At 42.3% G+C, this 20,984-nt stretch overlaps 1 protein-coding gene across 1 annotated transcript; it reads left to right on the plus strand.

The window, feature by feature from the left end:
- The first annotated feature begins 1,853 nt into the window (after window positions 1–1,853).
- scarb2a (scavenger receptor class B, member 2a) lies at window positions 1,854–20,202 on the plus strand. Its single transcript, XM_080532281.1, has 13 exons — window positions 1,854–2,357; window positions 5,937–6,094; window positions 6,333–6,480; window positions 7,294–7,488; window positions 8,355–8,446; window positions 8,860–8,979; window positions 9,279–9,457; window positions 13,279–13,397; window positions 13,593–13,666; window positions 14,297–14,348; window positions 14,488–14,640; window positions 15,641–15,688; window positions 16,042–20,202. The coding sequence occupies exons 1-13, from the start codon at window positions 2,235–2,237 to the stop codon at window positions 16,195–16,197; spliced, it is 1,617 nt and encodes a 538-aa protein (XP_080388407.1). The 5' UTR covers window positions 1,854–2,234; the 3' UTR covers window positions 16,198–20,202.
- The last annotated feature ends 782 nt before the right edge of the window (window positions 20,203–20,984 follow it).

A 20,984-nucleotide genomic window follows, 5' to 3' on the forward strand; every position in this document is an offset into this window, starting at 1 on the left:
CCATTAACTATTGTCTTTTTAAATGTTTTATCTATTTACTTCTTATATTTGCTTTTATTCATTGTAATTTTTATTTTTATTATGCTCCTCTTGCTGTATTTTTAAATAATGCATGTAAAGCACTTTGAATTGCCCCTGTTGTATGAAATGTGCTATACAAATAAACTTGCCTTGCCTTGCCTTTACTGAACTTTTTTTTTTTTTTTTTCAAAGTGTCCAGTTAATCAGCAGTATTGTCCAGATGCCTGGCACTACATTATCTCAAGGTTATAGCAATACAAATGTACTTCTACATCATGCTCTCTATCTACAGTTCATCATAGAGAAGTTTCATTTCACTAACACTAAATCTATCCATTCATTGTTTCCCATCCTAACAAATGTCCTCTGTGTTGTACTCATCTCCATAGGATAGGGCCGAAAATGGATTTTCACCAGCCAGCCAATGTGCACCCTGCAGATCCTTGCAGCTCTTAGATACACGTATACACTCTTACCCAATGTGCTGCCCACCCTCCTTTATAAACACACACATGTTTCACATTCTTACAGGAATGTCAAATTGACAGTGTTTTGTGTAAATGGTTATTATCATGAATACATTGGGTATGGACTGCCTCGTCATGATTAAGTGCTGTTTCTACACATGTTGATCTGAGAATTGTGAAGGCTAGATTTATCTGCATTAAAGTCATTTAATTCACAATGTAATGAATTACTGTGGATGATACTTCTGACTGAGTATCAACAGTCTTATGCAGAAATTGTTGAAACCAGGATACACATGAATGCTATACATATTTATTTATTTTTAAAAAGGGATCTGAGTGCAAATATTATTATTTCTTTTTTTAATATATATATATATATGTGTCTGTCTATACCCATTTTGTATCTCTTTTTCTTTTAACCTTAGCTGGACTGAGAAGTGAACAAAGATGTTCAGTCTGCTCTCGGTAAACATCTGATTCAGTGCTGGTGAAATACTCTGACAATTCCCCCTTTATACGAGCCCCGCCCCGAAATCAGTCGATCAAATTCTGCATCGCACTAAACCGCGTTGGTCCAATCACAACTCAGTGGGGGTGGTCTTGAGACGGTGGTCCGGGAGGCCGCTAGCCAATCAGCCTCACTGCTCAGTGAACAAAAGGTTCACGTCAACTACCGTTGGTTCGCTGAGTAACGCATTATTCATGTTCATGCTGTGGTTATTTAAGGAGACATGAGGCGAGATAGCGGAATTCACGTTAGAAGTAACGGTCCACTAACTTGTTTTGGATGAGGGCAGCATGTCAGTCATTGTGTCATTTTAGCGAACTCATCACTTGAGACCTCCTGCATTTAAATGTTTAAAGATATCCAGAATAGTTTGTTGCCTTGGGCAAGTGGGCCTACTGTCAGTCTGTGGCATTTGCAGCCTACACGCCCTATAGTCAGTTCACAAAGTTAATACTCGTTGACATCCATGTGAATGAGTATGCATCGCTAAGTCATTCATAAGCTCTTTAGTCAGCACGTTGTTGGCCTCACACTTTACTACACGCTGAATATATCCAAATAATACTACTTGGCCATCATATTAATTAAAGTAATTGGTGTGAAATGACATCCGAACCGTATCTAGTTTACCTTGAAATCTGTGTTAGATCTGATGCAATACATACAATTAACACTATTGTGCTGTAGTTCAAATCAAAGGGAAATCGTTATTTACTTTGCTTTTCTGTGCTGTATGGTGCATTCTAACGGTGACCTCAGCCAGGCAGAAAGCACGCTACATGAACACACCCACCTCCGCCCAGATAACGACGCTGCTCGCATGACCGACTTCATCTGACTGTGGAGAGGAGGGGTGGAGGTCTTCTTTAGAGCCGGGAGCTGCTATTTCTCCCCTTGCCTCCGAACAAGGCAGTCGCAGACACCGGTTTGGACTGAATGTGTCAGCTATCTACCAGGACTGAGGAAAGCACCAGTATTTCTTTACAGAATAGACAAGCGGACTTTACGTAGCTCCATATCAAACGGGTCCAACGATTTCAGACCGCCACGATTGTTTTTTGTTCTTGTTGAAATTGCTTCAAGGTTTACGTTGGCTGTTATCTAGGAGGCGAAGTGAGAAGTAGCAGCTGCATTTGAAGACAAGAGAGCCAAGTGATCGAAACCGATAGTATTAACCGTTAGTATTATCACCAGATAAGTAATTACACTAAACAAGTTTGATAGCTACCGGCATCATGACTCGGAGATCCTGTGCAATTTACGCGACTGGGATTGTCTGCGCTCATCTACTAATTGTGGGGATTGCCTTGGTCGTGGCTCAAGTCTTCCAAACAATGATTCACACCCGGTTAAAAAAGGTTAGTCACAACTTTATTTCAGTTCTAACATCATTTGTTTTGTTGCCTAGTTCATTCTGGTGTGAATAACTTGTTTGTTTTTTGGATAAGAATCGGCAGAAAGTGACTCACATTTTCCACCCCTTTCAGCATTGAGTTCTACAGCTTCAGTTCGCATCTGCAATGCCAGTCCAATGCATGGCTCCAAGGTCGCCAATAATGGGCTTCATTCTTTATCATTACACAGTATTTTGGGGAGATTAAATGAAGGAACGCAGTCTTTAACGAAGCATTCATAACTCGCAACATTGATTCTTCTTAACGAGGGATAATAATGGATCGTGGTGTGTGGATGATGTACAACGCCGGTGTCACAGCGTGCTGGTACTAGTCTGATAGATGCTCATATAATAAATAAATAACTGTCCACACCGGAGCCTGTCACATGAGCTGCCCGGTCGTGCTCAAAGCCAGGCTTCATCAAACATTAGGATCAGGAGTATTTGAAATAGAAACTGACTTCTGCACAATTGCTGATGGGTGTTAATAACCTCATCTACCTGTCCGTCTCATCACATAACCGATAGGAGATTATGGGAGGTTTTAAGCTAGATAAGCATTCCTCGTGGTTTATTGGGTGGACCAGGCAGGGGTTTGTAGTAGGCTAGGAATCTAAGTCAGTGGGAATGGGAGGGGGAGGTGTGAGAGTGCATGGGGTGGGTGGGTGGGGGAAGGGAGCCCGTCGGCGGGCGGAGGGAGTCCCTTTACAACATAAGGATGTTAAGCGTATAGCCTACGGTTCTCCTGACAGTGACAGTTTCTCTGCTGCTGTTCAATGTAGACATGCATGTGTTGTGTAAACCAGTTGTGTACATGCCATGGTATCATCCAGATAATGGATCAAAATAGAAACATTGAGCATGTTACGATGAAACAGGATCTAATGTGAGCATTGCAGCTGACAAGTGTTCCAAAGTACTTTTTTTGAAACTTAATACATTATCATTTTAACATCCAAACCGTATCAATGTATTCCTGGTAAGATGTTGATCCATGGGTCAGGACACTCTAGTTAGTTAGTTAGTTAGTTAGTTAGTTAGTTAGTTTAGTTAGTTAGTTTCCAGAACAGGACTTCAGCGCGTCTGGTAAAAAAAAAAAAAAAGGGCGTGGAGGAGAGAAGTGTTAAGTTCATGTTGGGAATCTGAGGGACTTGGCCTGGAGGCATGTGTTTTTGCCTAGAGAACAGTCTTGAGTTTCGTAGTTTTTTCCATCCCTAATCTATTCTAGAGACTGCTCTGCCTGGAGAGAAAAAGGGTGAGAGCTTCACCCATCAAACTATACACTTTCACAACCAATGCTCCAAACATAATGTTTACTTTCCACATATAGTCACAGAAACAATGCAGAAAGTGAAGGTGATGAGTGCTCACTGACATGGTCTTGTCCAACCCAACAGGCTGGAATGTTTTTCCTTCGATGGCATTGACTTTTTGTTGTTGTTGTTGTTGTTGTTGTTGTTGTCGTCTTACTTTCCTGTCCTTAATACGTATCGTGTGACCTCACCCAACAGCAACCAAAACCAGTGAGATTTAGATTAAGATTAGATTGATGCACCTCAACCTTCACCTGCTCGTAATCAAGGTTTTTTAAACATTTTGAGGAGATAAATCATGTCATGACATGTATGGAGGCCTTTGAGAGACCTTCCCTTTTCAAGGTTGGTAAACATAGGAATTCTTCTAATCTAGCCTTAAACTGTTGGTTTTATCTCATGTTGCGGAGTAAGGGTGAGTCATGAAAAGTATACGATGGGATGGAACACAGACAGTTGTATCTATTTAGTAAAGCCGAATTGAAACGTTCTGTTTCTGTTAGTTTGATGCAGCCTAATCTTTCAATGATGAGAACATGGTGGTCTTTTTCTCACAGAGCATTGGACTAGCCGTCTTAGATTGATGCTTTTTTCGCATTCAATTTAAAAGTCTGCTTGTTGAGGGTCTTTTAGAAGTGGAATAGCCTAGCTCTGAAGCATTGGAATTGTTGTTGGGCTACCTATTTCCAAACCTCTCGGATACACAGGACATTGCTATGCTAAGCGATATTCGACTCAACAGCATTCCTGCTGTGCTGTACAACATTAAATATTCAACTACTAATATCAGACTTGATTCCCATGACCTGTCCTTGAAACTGTTCACTCCCCCAGTAAGCCTACTACTAAAATGTATGGTTTTTGTTATGATGTTATTATTTTTTATTTATATTTATGATGGCACCTGCTCCCCATGCAAAGCTAAGCTAGTGTAGTGACCTTTGGCACAGTTGCCTAGTGTCTTTTAGAATGTGTGTGTGGATGAGCCAACATACTGTCCTGACCCTTTTTCAAGTTGTTTCTTTTGGGTATCATACCCCTACATAGTAACTCTATCTTCCTGCAAAACAGGAAACAAGAGTTTTGCATCCCTGTTGAGTAGCGCCTGTTTGAAAGCGTCGGCGAGGCTACATCCTCATCTTCTTCGTCTACATTTTCTCAAGAACACACTTTACTCACTTGAAGTTCGATATCCTCCATTGGATTGCATGGGAAATTGTTTGTAGTTCTTAACTATGCGTCTCTTTAAAGTGGAAGCCTACAGATCTTACCATGGATCAACAGACACCGTCAACAATACATTCTTAACCTTAACCAAACGTATGTTTTAGCATGTCTCTCTAATGCTTCAAAGTCAATGAGTGTGAGTCATTCTGTAAAACCGTTAAATAAACTGGTTTAAAAGTCACAAACTTTCTAGTTCAGGCATGAACCGTTACGCACCCTTACCCTTGATGAGGGTTTAACCTGAATAGCCCAGGCTTAATTATTGTGGAATGCATAGAAGTGTCAGTGATCATTGACGCTTGTCAAAAGCATACAGTAGTAGTGGCACATGCATTGGGATCAGAGAATCCTATTCCTGACCAAGGAGAGTAAAAGAAGGCTCCCAATGACCATTGTGAAACTGGGCTCAACTATTCTTGAGTTAAAATGACTATTGATTGATAGACTGATAGTCACAGCAGCCTAGCCTGTATTGTTTATTCAATTCCAAATGCCCCCCCCCAAATGGTGGGTGGGCAGATTTGACGACGCATACAAAAAAAAGTATCTCTACTTAGGCATTCATAGGCTGAAGCTCGTTCTGACACACTGGCGGTTGGTTTCTGCGTGTCCTGACAGTTATTCACCTGTGAAGGACTCCCCCCCCCCCCCCCCCCCCCCCCCCTTACTTCAGAGCTCTGGTGTGCAGGCCTAGCAGCACTAGGTCTTGACATGAACTGCACCGTGGGCTCTCCTCTGGCATGGATTGAAAAGGATGTGTTGACGGCTGATGCTGCCTAGTCAGAACGAAACGGGCTTTGAAAGCCAGAACTCCCTCCCTTTAGGAGCTGATGGACAAACCATTCGAAGCAGGTCGCTGTCAGCCGTATGTTCCCCTCTCTGTCCCTCAGGAATGTACCACACTAAAGAGGTCACACATGAAGACGTCATTGTTATGTCCATCCTTGATTCGTAACTCTCTTTTTTTCTTCTTTTCTTTTTGTGTGTGTGTGTGTGTGTAGGAATTGACTTTGTCGGAGACGAGCCGAGTATTTGAGTCGTGGAAGAACCCACCACCCCCAGTTTACATGGAGTATTACTTCTTCAACGTTACCAACCCGGAGGTGTTCTTGGCCGGGGGCAAGGCGAAAGTCTCTCAGATTGGGCCTTACACTTACAGGTAGGTGCATAAGGAACTCACTGCTCTCATAGGAGAAGATGTCCTCCCGGTGCATCTGTTTGCATTAGGAGCTGTTCTTTTGATCGGGGGGGGCAGGCAGGACAATGCTGGTCTTGGCAAAGCCATATTAACTGAATTGTGTTCCATGTTGATCAGTGTTGCTTGAACTGGTTAAGCAACGAAAGAAAGACATCTGTGTGGACTGACATGACCCCCCCACCTTCCTGCTTTACTACAGGGAATACAGACCACGGGAAAATGTGACTTTCCTCGAAAACGGGACAAAGGTTTACGCCCTGAACCCCAAAAGCTTTGTCTTTGTACCAGAGAAGTCCGCAGGTAATCCCGAGGTGGACATCGTGAGGACTGTCAACATCCCGGCTGTGGTGAGTTAGTGTGTTAGTGAATGTCTCTCTTGGGTCTGTACTTTCACCTCCTTGGTTTGGTATACCTGTGCACAGGGCTCACTAACAAACGGTAGTAGTTTGTATGTATTGTGGTGTTTATGAACCACAGCAACCATGCAAGGAGTCATTACACAAGTGTATCCTGTTGTGTTGTAGTCACCTCTAGTTCACTCTGTACTTGACTCTTTGGAGAGCCACAGTGTAACCGTGGCAACCCTGTGTTGACACTCCTTGCGCAGCATTATTCCGATTGTTAAGTTCAATGCTTCGTTTTGACATGTTAAGAACTCGCTCCTACTAACTTGTTACATGTCAATGACACTTGTATGGACGTTGTCCAGTTCCCAAAGTCAAGAACCAGAACCAGGCCAACAGCAAAAAAACAACAACATTGACAATGAAGTGTTGCTCATTGTTTTACTAGCCTTTTCAGCCGCAGCCCCGTCCCTCTGGAACGCCCTCCCCAACCACATCAGACAGGCCAACACCCTCCCAACATTTAAACAGGCCCTCAAAACCCACCCCTTCAAGCTTGCCATCACCAGTTAACCCTCTCCCCCTCCCCTTCCCATGTGTCCCCAGCACTACCTTAACCTTTTTGTGTCTTTTTATTATTACTACTCGATATTTTCAGTTTGTAAAGCGTCTTTGAGTGTCTAGAAAAGTGCTATATAAGTCTAATGTATTATTATTATTGTTATTATAGTGTAGATTGTATGTGAGCTCTAATGTTCTCTCTCTCTCTCTCTCTCTCTCTCTCTCTCCCTCCCTCTCTCTCTCTCTCTCACTCAGGCGGTGATGAACGAACTGAACTCGTACCCCTTCCTGCTCCGTACCTTCGTGTCCATGTGGATGAACTCGATAGGCGTGGACATCTTCATGACCCGCACCGTCCACCAGGTGCTCTGGGGCTTCAAGGACCCTCTGCTGTCCCGCATCCACGGCATTAGGCCGGAGGTGGACGACCACTTTGGGCTGATGTGGAAGGTAAGAGCTCTGTTTACTACTGCATCTACACTGGGATCACACATGAGGTCTTCACTGGGATCACACTTGAGGTCTTTACTGGGATCACACATGAGGTCTTTACTGGGATCACACTAGATCTAAACTGGGATCACACATGAGGTCTTTACGGGAAGGAAACGTCTGATCGTTGACGCACCGTAGGCGCTTGAGAGATGGAAACAGTGAGAATTGTATATGCTGATGAAGCTGCTCACTTCCCCTTATCCCTCTGAGATTCACGTCCGCCATTTGGCGTCACACGATGACAGTGCACGCGGTATGAGGATGTTGCAATTTAACCAGCGATTGTTGGGTGTCTGGAGGGCCTTGTTTGAAAAGTCTCTGTAAGAACTGAATGTGCAGTGAAACAACGGTTTGTATGGGCTGTGCTCTTATCCCAGCTGTCAACCGTTTATGTGCTAGGGTGTTTTCATAGTTAGTACAATATCATTACCTACCGGTATGCCTGGTGAATTCCCATTTTAGAAAAGGCTTTAAGTCAACTGCAGCCATTTAATGCTGTCTCATTGTAAGAAAAGAAAAGAAAAAAGAAAACTCATTGAAATTTGAGACGGGGAAACTGAAGACAGCAGGTATAGGAATAGTCTTTATGTATGAGATTACATAGGGCAATATTCATCCTGATAGACTATTTTCTATTCAGACATCACTCCAGTAAGCTGTAAATAAGTTCCATCCCCAAGTGTTTTTACAGCTTCAGATGGAGGAGATGATGCGGCTGTTTCTAATTGTGTACCTGTCCCACCGTTTCCTGGAGTTTTTTTTGAGTTATGTTGTTTTGAGTAGTCTAGCTGAACTCTGCGTCCCTATCCTCTTCCTTTTAGAAAAATGGAACTCATGATGGAGAGTTTGTGTTCATGACCGGTGAGGAGAACTTCATGGACTACGGAAAGATCGACACATGGAACAATCTGAGGTAAAACACGGGAAATTATCCCGTCTTATTGTAAATGTTATGAGTGCCCTCTTGTTTTTCAAATAGTTTTTCCCCCTCTTACATTATTGTAATAAATGGGACAAATCAGGACAAATTTCTCTTGTCGGCTTTTTGCTTTTTGATCCTTAACCCCACAACAGTGGGTGCACTCCTCGCGGGTATGAGTTGGGGTCTGGCCAAGTCAAGTATTCAAAGTCCAAGAAAAAAAAAAAAAAAACGTTTCCCCCTTGTCAGGGAAGAGCAGATTGCAAAATATGTATGAATATCCTCATTAACTTTTTAGGGAGCTTGAATGGAATCTGCACACAAGGTTATTGGATGTTTTGAAATGTTCTAAAACCGTGTGTGAAAATGACGTCTACATGTTGAAATGTCTCCCTCTCTGTCGACAGAGAGATGTCATGGTGGTCGTCCAACCAGAGCAACATGATCAACGGGACAGATGGCAGCATGTTCCACCCTCTCTTGTCCAGGAACGAGCTGCTCTATATCTTTGCGGCTGACCTGTGTCGGTATGTCATTCTATCTGCTCCAGATCTACATGGAAGGTTTATGATTTGTTTACAGCCAACGGTTTAGCTAATATGAGTGAAGCGGAGGAAGTAGTGTACAAACCTCATATCTTGAGGCTATGAGTCACCGCGGGGTTAATGACGCGTTGGCGTGTTCAGCAGCAGTGAACACCTCACCCTGGTTAGATTGATCCAGATCGAAAAGAAAAAGACCTAATTTCAATGTTGCGTGAGAAACTTTGATCGTTGTTCATTTATTCTATGTAAGTGTACTTATCTGTGTGTCTTTCCCCCTCCAGGTCTATCCATCTTGCGTATGTGAAGGACGAGGAGGTGAAAGGCATCCCGGCCTACCGCTTCGCCCCCCCCCGCGACGTCCTGCAGAGTCCTACAGACAACCCCACCAACGCCGGCTTCTGTGTACCAGCTGGCGACTGCCTCGGCACCGGCGTGTTAAAAGTCGCTGTTTGCCGAGAAGGTAAGAAACAGTTCATTGCCTTGGAGTGACCCTTGTTGGTGTAGCAAAGTGTCGCGTTTACCTAGTGTTCAATAGACAAACCCCATGACCTACCTTTTTTAAAACTGCAAAAAAAAGAAGAAGAAAAAAGAACACATCCCACAAATCAATCCAGTTTCAACCGAGATCATCGCCGGGGTGCCTATCAAACATGCTCTTGTTTGAGTAGCTCGATTTTTTAATCCATACATGGTTAATGGTTAACTTGGATGATGGGCTGTAAAAGCACTTCTAGTTGTTGAGAACGTGAGTGCTACGATAAGGCCCTCTCTATATGATTTCCTGCCATAAAACTAATTGACATTTTTGGAATGCATTTGTCACAAGTAAGTGAATCATCTGTCCGTCAGTCAGCGCAAGGAAAGTCATCTCTGACGATCTGCTATTTTAACTTATGGACTGCCGTAACCCTCGGTCCCATGAGAAGAGTGAATATATATGCTCTTTTTTTTTTCTTCTTTTTTTTAAGTCTCATGCACGTGTTCGTGTAAAACTTCCGCTTTCAGTGTGGTGCAATGGAGAGTTCCGTGGCGATCATCGTGATCTCAGGGCTTTAAGTAAACTAGGCCTAAACTAGGATTCCTTGTTTCATGTATTTTAGTCAGTTGGTATGAAGTCTCATATGAGTCCCTGTCTTGAGAGCGGAGGTATATTGTGGACCTTCAGATGGTCCTGCTGGGGGGGTGTTCCGTCAACATCGCTAAAGGACAATCCAGGCAATCCCGTGAGATTCATTTTTTTGAGTCTCGCGAGACTTAACAAATTAATAAATAAGCCTGGATTTTCCTTTAGCAACGTTGATGGAATAACCCCCTGATCTCATACAACCCCCTGATCTCGTTTAAGTGTGTTAACATGTTTTTTTATTTCCTGTAGTTCTGTTTTAAATTATTTCTACCATCTGAGGCTGTATTTCCCCTGTGGGTTTATCTGCCCAGGGACTGCTGATATCATTTAGCTACCCAGCTAATTCAGGGAGAGTCAATTGCCCCTTTTAAATAATATAAAATATAAATATATAATATATAAAATATATATATATATTTATATTTATATAAGCTTTTACATCTGAACCAATTCCAATATATATAAACCCCTCAAAAAAAGTTCGGAAACGCTTTTTTGTTGATTATTCCTCCCCTTTAATAATACCAATTGGTATTGTATTGTATATCGTTGGAAACTTGTAAGGATCATGCATTTGTGGAATGAGCAACACAGCTAAACGTGTGGGTAACGGCCCAAAAATATTTGCCATAATCCCCTATATTCACTCTCGTTTTGAGTTGCTTGTTGGATTGGATGATTGCACTCTCCCACAGTAATAAGGAAAAAACAACACATATTGGCCATTTTTACACTTTATTAATTTTACTTTGTCAGGGACCTCAGTAGTGTGTGGAAGATCCATACGCAGTCACAACAGCTTGGCACCTCCTCCTCATGCTGGTCACCAGCCTGGTCACACACTGCTGTGGGACGGCATCCCATTCCTCAACTAGGATTTGCCGCAAGTCAGCCAACATGGTTGCGTTGGTCACTCTGGCACGTACAGCACGCCCAAGCTGATCCCACAAGTGTTCAATTGGGTTGAGGTCTGGACTCACGGCAGGCCATTCCACCCTCTCCACTCCCAAATACTGGAGGTGCTCTGTGATGATCCTGGCTCTGTGGGGGCGAGTGTTGTCATCATGGAGGATGGAGTTAGGTCCCAGATTCTGGAGATATGGGATGGCCACTGGCCCCAGAATATCATTCCTGTCAATTAGGTGCCATTCAGGTGCCAGTCACACACCTGTGACTGACATACACCTGCCAGCACTTAAAGCTCAAAATGAGAGTGAATACCAACAGAAGAATATTGCAGGGGATTTGGGGATTTTTTTTTGGGTCGCTACCCACACGTTTAGCTGTGTTACTCATTCCATGAATGTATGATCCTTACAAGTTGTACCTCATTGTAAAGGTGACCAATCAGGCTTTCCAACGATATAACATACAATACCAATTGGTATTATTAAAGGGGAGGAATAATAATAATAAAGTGTTTTCCGAACTTTTTTTGAGGGTTTCCGAACTTTTTTTGAGGGTTTCCGAACTTAAAAAAAAAATATATATTGGAATTGGTTCAGATGTAAAAGCTTCCTCCTGCTGCTCTGTTCTGGTCTGTTCTGTTGTCTCTCTCTGAAGATAACAACACCAGATAGAGATGCTCCGATCTGATCGGCGCCGATCGATATCGGCCGATATGCCCTTGATCGGTTTTGATCGGAGTTCTCAAAACAGCCGATCAAACACGGCCGATCAGTTTACATAGAGAAATGGCGTCGCCAAGTCTGGCAATATTACACAGTGTCGGAAAGAGACAACAAATATGCAGTTTGTAATGTCTGCTCAAAAGAAATACCTCGCGGAGGAACGCACGCAAGATCTTTCAATACCACGAATATCATACGGCATTTGAAGGCTTGTCACACCAAGGAATTTAACGAGTTTGATAAATTGGCGAGCGCTAAGGCCAGAGAGTAAGAGTCGTCGAAAGAACGTTCGACGCCACTCACTCAGCTAACTGTTACAGAGACATTGAAACGACAGCAACCATACGGCAACGACAACAAGAAACGAAAGGAAATAAATGCGAAAGTAATGGAATTCATATGCCTTGATCAGCAGCCCCTGTCTGTTGTGGAAGACGCCGGGTTCAAACGCCTTGTTTCCTGCCTGGATCCACGCTATACGCTGCCGGGGCGAAAATATTTCACTGATGTTTGCCTGACGGAATTATATCAAACTGTCTACACGTACATCGGGAGCCTAGTGAAGGACAACATCGCGTCAATCAGCTTCACGACTGACATTTGGAGTTCGAGTGTCAGTCCTGTGAGCAGTGGTGACATCAACCCAAGAGCATCACAGGTTAATCTCTACCTATCAGAGGCAGTTATCCCAGACGGTAATGGACAGCCTCTTGCTTTTTGGAAGGCCAACGAAGGCCGCTTTCCTGCTCTTGCACAAGCAGCACGAGTCTTCCTCTGTGCACCTTGCACACGTGTAGATAGCGAGCGACTTTTCAGCATAGCAGGACATATTTTAGATGATAAGAGTGCCAAAAACGCTGAGATGCTTGTATTTCTCAAGGCTAATCTGCCAGTGATGCTGCTTAATCAGAAGTAAGGTTTGAGTCTGAAATCTCCTTAGGTGCAATGTTTTGTTTTTTTGTTTTATTGATTATTGCTGACTTGCTGTCTTATCTCCTCCTAAATATGACTTGAAACGGACTGACATGAAACAGTATTTTATATTTGGCTATAGCCTGTTTATGTTGCAGTTTAGTTTGGGTATGTTTATTGTTTCTCAGGATTTCTCACATTGTATTTGTTTTTCCTGAAGTAAGCTCAATTCATGATACTTTCTCATCTCCTAATTTCATTTGAATACTTAATATACAATGTCAATGGTGTTAAGAATAATTAAAAACATAAATAATGCTACACAATAAATAGAATGCTTCAATTGCCATTTTCGACGCTGTGATCGGTGATATCGGATCGGCAGATCACTGATTCCAGTGATCAGTGATCGGCACCAAAAACCCTGATCGGAGCATCTCTAACACCAGATAACACCTGCTATCTCAAAACCTTCTCTTGGTTGTTTCCTGCGCCCCAGTTTTTAAAAATGTATTTATTAACTTTGTTTCACTTCTCACCTGGTCCTGCTGCCAGACCAGTAAAGTGTTGTTGTCTTGATGGTCTCTCATATCAGCTCTCTTCTGTTTATAGGCGCGCCTATCGTGGTCTCCTTCCCTCACTTCTACCAGGCAGAAGACAAGTACATATACGGTGTTGAAGGACTCACCCCCAATAAAGAGGAGCACGAGACATACCTGGACCTTAACCCGGTAGGAATGGACTGTTCTTTACCGTGGACTGTATAGTGATAAGGTAGCAGGGATGATTAACCCTACGTTCTGTACCTTCTGTTTTGTTCAGGCAAATATGCGATTGTCTACTTTGAAATATCTGACACGGAAATGTGCCGTTGTAAACTGAACAAATGCGTATTAAATATTAATTCATGTCATTTAATTTTCTAGATGACTGGGGTTCCCATCCGTGCCTGCAAGAGAATGCAGCTCAATATCATTCTGAACCGAGTTCAAGGCTTCCCGTAAGTTAAAAACACCATGAAACCTCTAGGAAACAGTCACGTGTTCTCTAGGGATGCGCCGATTTATCGGCCACCGATTTCACTCCAAATGACTCGATCGGTGATCGGCAAAAATGGCCGATCGCAAAAACCGATTTATTTATATATATAACTTCTTTTTTTTCTTTCTGGGGAAGACAGATAACTGAACAGAAAACATAGGAGGACGTAACAGTATGTAAACCATGAAGGCCACGTTTATGATGTCTTTTATACAGCCATATCGACTGACTTGGGCTTCAGGCCCTAACTGGGTGATAGGCCAGACCTTTACTATGCCATAAAAATGGGTCTGCGTTTGCTTGGTGCCTAATGGATCAAAACTTTTGTCTAAAAAGCAAAAAATATGTAGGCTATCCAGTCAGTCGGCCTACAGTTATGTATTTAAAAAAAAATCGGTATCGGTATCGGTTGATCTTGAGGAAAAAAATCGGTGATCGGTATCGGCCCCAAAAATCCAGATCGGAGCATCCCTAGTGTTCTCTACACATTTTCTTTTTGACCCTTTTCACTCACTTTCTCTGAGGCCCGAGAAGGCCTGTTGTTGAACAGATATTGACTTGCCAATATTGTATATTTTCTCTTCGACAGCAAAACCAAACACCTGAATGAGACCATATTCCCCATCATGTTTGTCAATGAGGTAAATGTTGTTTTTTTTCGTTTTTTTTTACCAAAATGCAAGTCAGCCTGCTCTTGATTTATTGGAAGACTCACGTGTGACCCTAAGAATGCCAGAGGACCCCCTTAATGACGTTGTCGCAACCTCCCTCCCCATCCAGACAGCCACCATCGATGACGACTCTGCCTCCCAAATGAGGACGCTGCTGCTCATCGTCACGCTGGTGTCAAACTTCCCGCTGCTCATCGTGGGCATGGGGGCCATCCTGCTGGTGGTGCTCATCATCCTGGTCTGCAGAAACCGCCAGAAGAAGGTAAGACCAAGATGAGATCCAGCCATGTTCATGAATCTCCACCACACACATTCTCCTGGTAGGAAAGTAATGCAGTCACAATATCAGTGGTTGGGTTATTCAAGGATTTTTTTTTTGTAGGCCTAGATGATAAGGTTATAGGAGTAAATACAATTTCGAAAGAATGGTTTAGTTTTGACTGTTCTTGCATGTTTGAACTGTTGTGATGGTTGGGCTGGTGAAGGTGCATGTTAACATGGTGCATGAACCTTATGAGCTGGAGTCAGCATGTTGCTGTTTCTAAATCTGAATGACATGTTACTCTTGCTTCCTTCTTAAATAGTATAACAAACTGATGTCAGGAAGCAGCACATATGTACCTTATTTTAGCAGTTCCATAGCAATGGCTACCGGTTGGGGTTGAATTCCTTTTCCATTCTGAAGGTTTTTATTTTCATTTTTACAGAAGAATGTAAAGAACACACACATTTGAGTTGCTGGCTGTTGGAGCATACCGTACAGTATACTCAGATTTGTTCACGGTATTGCGAAAAAAACGCCCTTTTTTTTCAATTACCTTATTGGAATTCAATTCACTTCCGGAATTGAAAAGGAATTCCTCCCCAACCCTAATGGCTACCTTTAGCACCAGAGTGCAGTGAACCGTAGTAAGCCCCAGGATATACAGTGTACTTTCAACACTTTATCTGTGTTTGTCTAGGCTAGTCCCTCTGACCCTTGTGCATGACCTCATTCACCACCACAACTTCTGACTTGAGGTCTTCCCCCTCAAACGTTAAGCTACAGACAAGTTGTGTTCAAGATAACAAGCTAGGTTCTGTACAGCAGACAGGACTGGTGTTTGAAATGGCTGAATCAATGACTGAAGGGAAGTATAATATAGTCATCATATAATAATATGACTATAATATAGGAAGTACAATATAGGAAGTATAATATAGTAATCGTACTATGATTTTACATTTTCTGTAACCCCCTCCTTTTTTCCTTTCTGTTTTAGAATGAAGTAAAACGCATTGATTTTACTGAAGCTTTTCATTCTTTTGCTGTAAGTCTTAATTTTGCCCATTTGCTATTTTCCTTAATTTGTTAATTATTATTGCTTATTATTGATCTTCATCAACAGTTATCCTTACGGGTCAAATGTTTATTTTGATTGTTGATTCATAGTGATGTATCTTTCTTTAATCTTGGGTAATTTGTGTAATATCTTGGGTGTAATAAGTTTGTGGTGGTTTTGTACAATGTGAATTCATACGTTTTTGACCATTTGTCAGATATCACATTTATATTTAACATTGGATGATAACGTGTGTAAAATATTTGTACATAGTTGGTAAATCAGTTTGAAGACTGTCTGTCTTGTCGTTTTACGAAACATCCTTTCTTCTCCCTCTCCAGACGGCAAAGGATGAAACGGCCTACACCCAAGTTAGTGACAAACCAGAGGAACCTTCAGAAAACCACACGACCACCAGCACCAGCACCACCAACAACCAGCCAATGAGGAACGGCTCCTACATCGCCATGTCTCCTGTGGAGGCGCAGAAGTGTTGATGGCAACCGGCCGGGTGGGAGGGGCTCGTGCTAGGGCGTGCTATACGCCAGGGTGGGCTTCGGGGTTCTTCTCACTTTTTGGGGGGGAGGGGGGGGGGGGCAGCCCCAATACATGTTGTCAATCAAGACGTTGCTATTCTCAAAGGACCCTCTTGATTGTCCTCCTCTACCTGCTGAGCATGGCCTTTCTTCCTGCCATACTGCAACAACTCCTACTGTCTCTTCCTGTCTGTTCTGGTGGGCTCAGCACTGGGTTCACGAGGGGAAAGGCAGGCTCGCCCCGGCCAGGACAAGCCTTCTGGGTATTGTCTGCTCTGCTGAGGGAATACGTAGCCTAGACTGTACTGTCTGCTTGTTGAGCAACATCCCCTGAGCAGACCTCCGCCTTCTCACAGCGCTCAAAGAGCACTGACACTTAGTATTGAACTGAACAAGGAAGGGGCTTCTCTAACAAAGGGTCCCGTTTATTTAACATTTTCTTTTCCATCAGTGTTTGTGATATTAACGTCTAAACCAACCTGTGCAAGTAGTGAAATAGTGACTAGTATTCCCTCTCGTCCCTGAGTCTGCGGCCTCCAGACTATACGTGGTTTTGCTAACAGAACTTGGACTGACTTACAGTATCCTCTTGTATGGGGGAAAAAAAGACTGAGCCAAGCTATTTTTAAAATAGCATTTTTGCCTTTTTCTGATATGAATCAGTGCATACGCACACACCACTTGTTATCCCATAATCAAATAGAATTTTTGATGGTGTGTGTGTGTGTGTGTGTGTGTGTGATGGTGTGTGTAAGCGCTTGTCTCACACTGCGCTGTTCTGTTGTGATGGAGTATAGGTGACTATTGTTCTTGATGCAGACAGCAGTGTTATGACACCTGAGAGGCTGGTGAGTCCCTGTCCTCCCCCCCTGTAGTCTTTCTTCCTGAACGTTAGTTTAAGAAGTAAACATTTGGAGACCTTTACTACATTTCCTAAGTCTCCAATGTTAAGGCATTAGTAGATAGCTGCTGACTCGCTAGGGGTGTTACCTGAAGTTTAGTCTGAAGTAGATACGCCAGCTTTCATCTAAGACACAAAACGGAGGAGAAGAAAAGAAACACCCAGAAAACTTACAAGGGACACTTGAACCTACTTTCTGCCTTACAACTTTTCATTGTGTTCTTTTGTTTATGTCGATATGGTAAAAAAAGAAGAAGAAGAAGAAGAAAAGAAAGCTGGAGATCTTGTACATATGTAAAGGGGAAATACCTCAGACTAAAACCCAGCTTAGTCGAGGTGTGCTGAAGACGCACACAGTTTTTTTTGAACATGTGTCGACCACTTTGTGCATCTGCACTGATACTTAGAGAAAGCACAATAAGGATTGCTTAAACAGTCCTTGAACAAGGTGACCCAGGTTTTCATACAAAGACAGTGTCCTGCTAAAAACACAGAAGGGTGCTGTGTATTTCAAAACGGAATCGTAGAATACACAGTCAAGGCCCAGCACACCGCTTTCTGCTGTGCATGTTATGTCCAACAAGAGTCACTTGGTGAAGCCAAGGAGCTGGAGGTCATTGAGACAAACGTGGCACTTGGTATCTGTTTGTCTTCTGTTAAGACGTGTCGGTTCTGTCTGTCAGGAGTCTTGTCATGTTAGGCCTTTGCTGGTCGCTTCTGGAAAATGAACTACGGCCATAATACTGTCAACTTGAAAATGTGATTCCTGCACTTGCCCCCCCCCCCCTCCCTCCCTCCCTCCCCCAAAATTGTGCCCTGTGTTATTATTTTTTTTTGGGGGGGGGTAATTTCAGTGTAAATGCAGCGGTTCTAATGTCCAACAGTTCTGATGTGCATTTCAGTGGAGGTCCAGCTTGGTCTTCACTGTGGACCGTGTTATTGTGGATACTTTTGCCTTTTTGTTACTTGCTTCTCTGTCCATTGAGTTTTGTTATTATTGCTGCTAATAATTGCCATAACCAACGGACTTGTATTTTTATCTACGGATAACCGTGGGTGCTCATATTCTGTTTGGGGTTGTTCCACAGAAACCTGCAATCATCTCTTCTGAATTTGATATTTCAGGTTCTCTGTAAAGCCAACCGTGGATATCGAGGAATATTCGAGCACATGATACAATGCCCAGAGCTTGCTGCCATTTAACTGGAAATAGCAGATAACTATAGATAGCAACATTGTAACATCGGGTGTCGTGATTATTTTTTTTTTCAAATGTGTTACTGCCAACTCAAGTTGTTGTGGCCGATCTTAGTGGGTCAAACGTTGTCCACGTCCAGACGCTGTCCCTGTCGTGGTTGTTTTTGCGGGTAATGATAGGGTTTGACTGGGAACTCCGCCTGTTGGAGTCTCTACTGGATACCCAAGTAAACAAATGAAGGAGAGTTGTTCAAGCGTTAGTTTGGTCGTGCCATTAAGGATAATGTTTGGAGGCGCCTGTCAGACAAACGGCTTTAGGGATGTACTCTATATACTCTAAACTCTGTGGTCATGATTTATATATCAAGACCCATTCACAGTAGGTCTTGTTTTCCAACTGGAGAGAACCTCCATACAGGCAATCACAGCCTTGTGCAAACTTGCTGTACTTATATAAATCCCAGTATATCTTCACCATCCTTATTGACTTGAATCTAAAAACCTTAAACCTGCGAGTTGTGCGTGTGTGTATGTTTAACAGGCACATACCTGAGCCATTTCTGTCCCCCCCCCCCCCCACTGACCTTGAGTCCAATCATTCAAGTCCATTGATCTCCCCTGTGCTTGACCAAAGATAACCTCCATAGATCTGTTCCAACTCTGCGTTTACTCTCCTAAGAGATAAGGGTTGTGCCACCAGGACCACCCGCCTACCTTCTTAACAGTGCCAGGATCCAACTTCTGTCTTAGCGACGGTGTTTTGAGTTGTGTTGCGTGCTTCTCCTAACAAGGCGATTGGATAAGTATTTCAGAGACTATGGTAATTTAGTGTTGCTCGTTCTGCACAAAAGCAAGATCTTTAAAGGTTAAATAAGGCTCTAATGTGCGAAGTTCACTCAGTATTATGTATTGACACAGCAATACAAGGTTATGTAAAAAGAAATGTTTATAAATAAGTGTTTTGTAATCAGCCACACAATATTTATGTACAGAGTCCATATGTTCAAGGGTATCTACGTTTTCACAACTGTTTTCTTTTTGTTGTTTGTTTATTTTGTTTGTGGTCCCGTTTCATTTCTCTATATTTTTGTTTAAGTACAGTGTATCATTTTGTAAAATTCAACTGGGGTCATAGAGAACATTTCAGTTTTTCTTTTCTTTTATTATTTTCAGACTGACAAAAAGATGAAAGTGTAAAGATGGAACAGTATTTCATATTGTAAAGAAAAGTGTGAGTGTCACAGACCCCAAAATGTCTCAGAGAATTCCTTTATGGTTGTGAATTGTTTGTGTGGGATGATGATTATGATGATGATGATATTAGACCTATTTTCATGGAGCCAATGCACTGTATTGTCAAACTGGAGTGATATATTGGAAGGCTGATTATCTTTGTATACGTGTGTAGGGAGATTGGAAGGCTGATTATCTTTGTATACGTGTGTAGGGAGATTGCCTCCGTGCCAGGCGGGCGCTAGGGAAGTATACATGCAGTCTAACCCATAGATGAATGAAGCCCTCCTTCAGGGATGAACGCTAGTGCCATACCATCCTTATTTTCCTTAATTTGCTTTCAAGTACCAATTTGTTTAAGCAGTGTAGCAACTGTATATGTTATTGTTTCCTATTGCGTCTATACGTTTCTTAGTCTCAGATTCACCAACTAACAGACACTTTGTTTCCTTCTGAGAATCGTTCTTTTTGCTGCTGAAAATGACAATCCTCAATGTCATGTTAGGTGCAAAGTTGATTTCCAAGTAATATTCATTTTTAGTTTTTGATAATTTACACTGCACAAATGTTTCTACAATGCTTTTGTAAACATTTTTAGTGTATTTGCAAAAAAAAATAAAGTTGCAACGAATGCATTTTCTTGTGTTGATGGCTATTTTATTTGTCCTGTATTGCATGTAACACACCACCTACCAATACAGAAATCATTTCACTAATAATAATAATAATAATAATAATAATAATGAACATTCATTCTGTTAGGATTTCAGTAATCCAGTCTTCAAGTTTCAGGTTTTATTCTTACGTCACATTATGTGTAATGTCTAAGTGTAAGAGAGTAACATTCTTAGGCTTCAGTTCCTGACATTGCAGCACAAGACAATAAGGCAAAGGCAAGATAAAAAAAAGTGACAATAGTACAAGACATAAGTGAGACAATTGGACAAGTGACAAGTTGTGGGAGACAAATAAGACAAATACAGTAAGACAGGATACAAATAGTAAAATAAAACAGTACAAGTAGAATGTCATGAATATTGCACACGATGGCAGTGGGTGTAAGAGGTAGTGTTGAGTAAAGTGACTGTGTGCTTATTAAGGTCAGGTAGTCCGTACACACGGCGTGTGCTTGGGGATAATGGTCAACTGTCTACAGTAGGCTTGTTCATGAGCCTGATCGCCTGGGGCATCTTTGAAATGACTAGGAAATTAAGGGTTTTCATGAAGTTGACTCATCTTCACATGCTAGGTCAAAAAGACAACCATGGTGTAGGTTAATTAAATATTGATGACTGCCAGTCAGTGTTTTCTGTGGATGGTCTTCCTGAAGGAAAACCCTGTGTTTAGCCCTGAGGCTCCAGGACCATCTCCCCAGTAGAGGGCACGAGTCTGTTGATCTGAAATACAACGCTTCAAT

Source organism: Nansenia antarctica (genome assembly GCF_963989245.1).
Source record: "Nansenia antarctica genome assembly, chromosome: 5".
Taxonomy (NCBI): domain Eukaryota; kingdom Metazoa; phylum Chordata; class Actinopteri; order Argentiniformes; family Microstomatidae; genus Nansenia; species Nansenia antarctica.

Excerpts from the sequence above, each read along its gene's own strand:
- scarb2a (XM_080532281.1), top strand. The coding sequence starts at position 2,235 with ATGACTCGGAGATCCTGTGCAATTTACGCGACTGGGATTGTCTGCGCT. Across the intron at positions 6,481-7,293 it reads CTGTCAACATCCCGGCTGTG|GCGGTGATGAACGAACTGAA; the intron begins GTGAGTTAGTGT and ends TCTCTCACTCAG. Across the intron at positions 15,689-16,041 it reads AAGCTTTTCATTCTTTTGCT|ACGGCAAAGGATGAAACGGC; the intron begins GTAAGTCTTAAT and ends CTCCCTCTCCAG.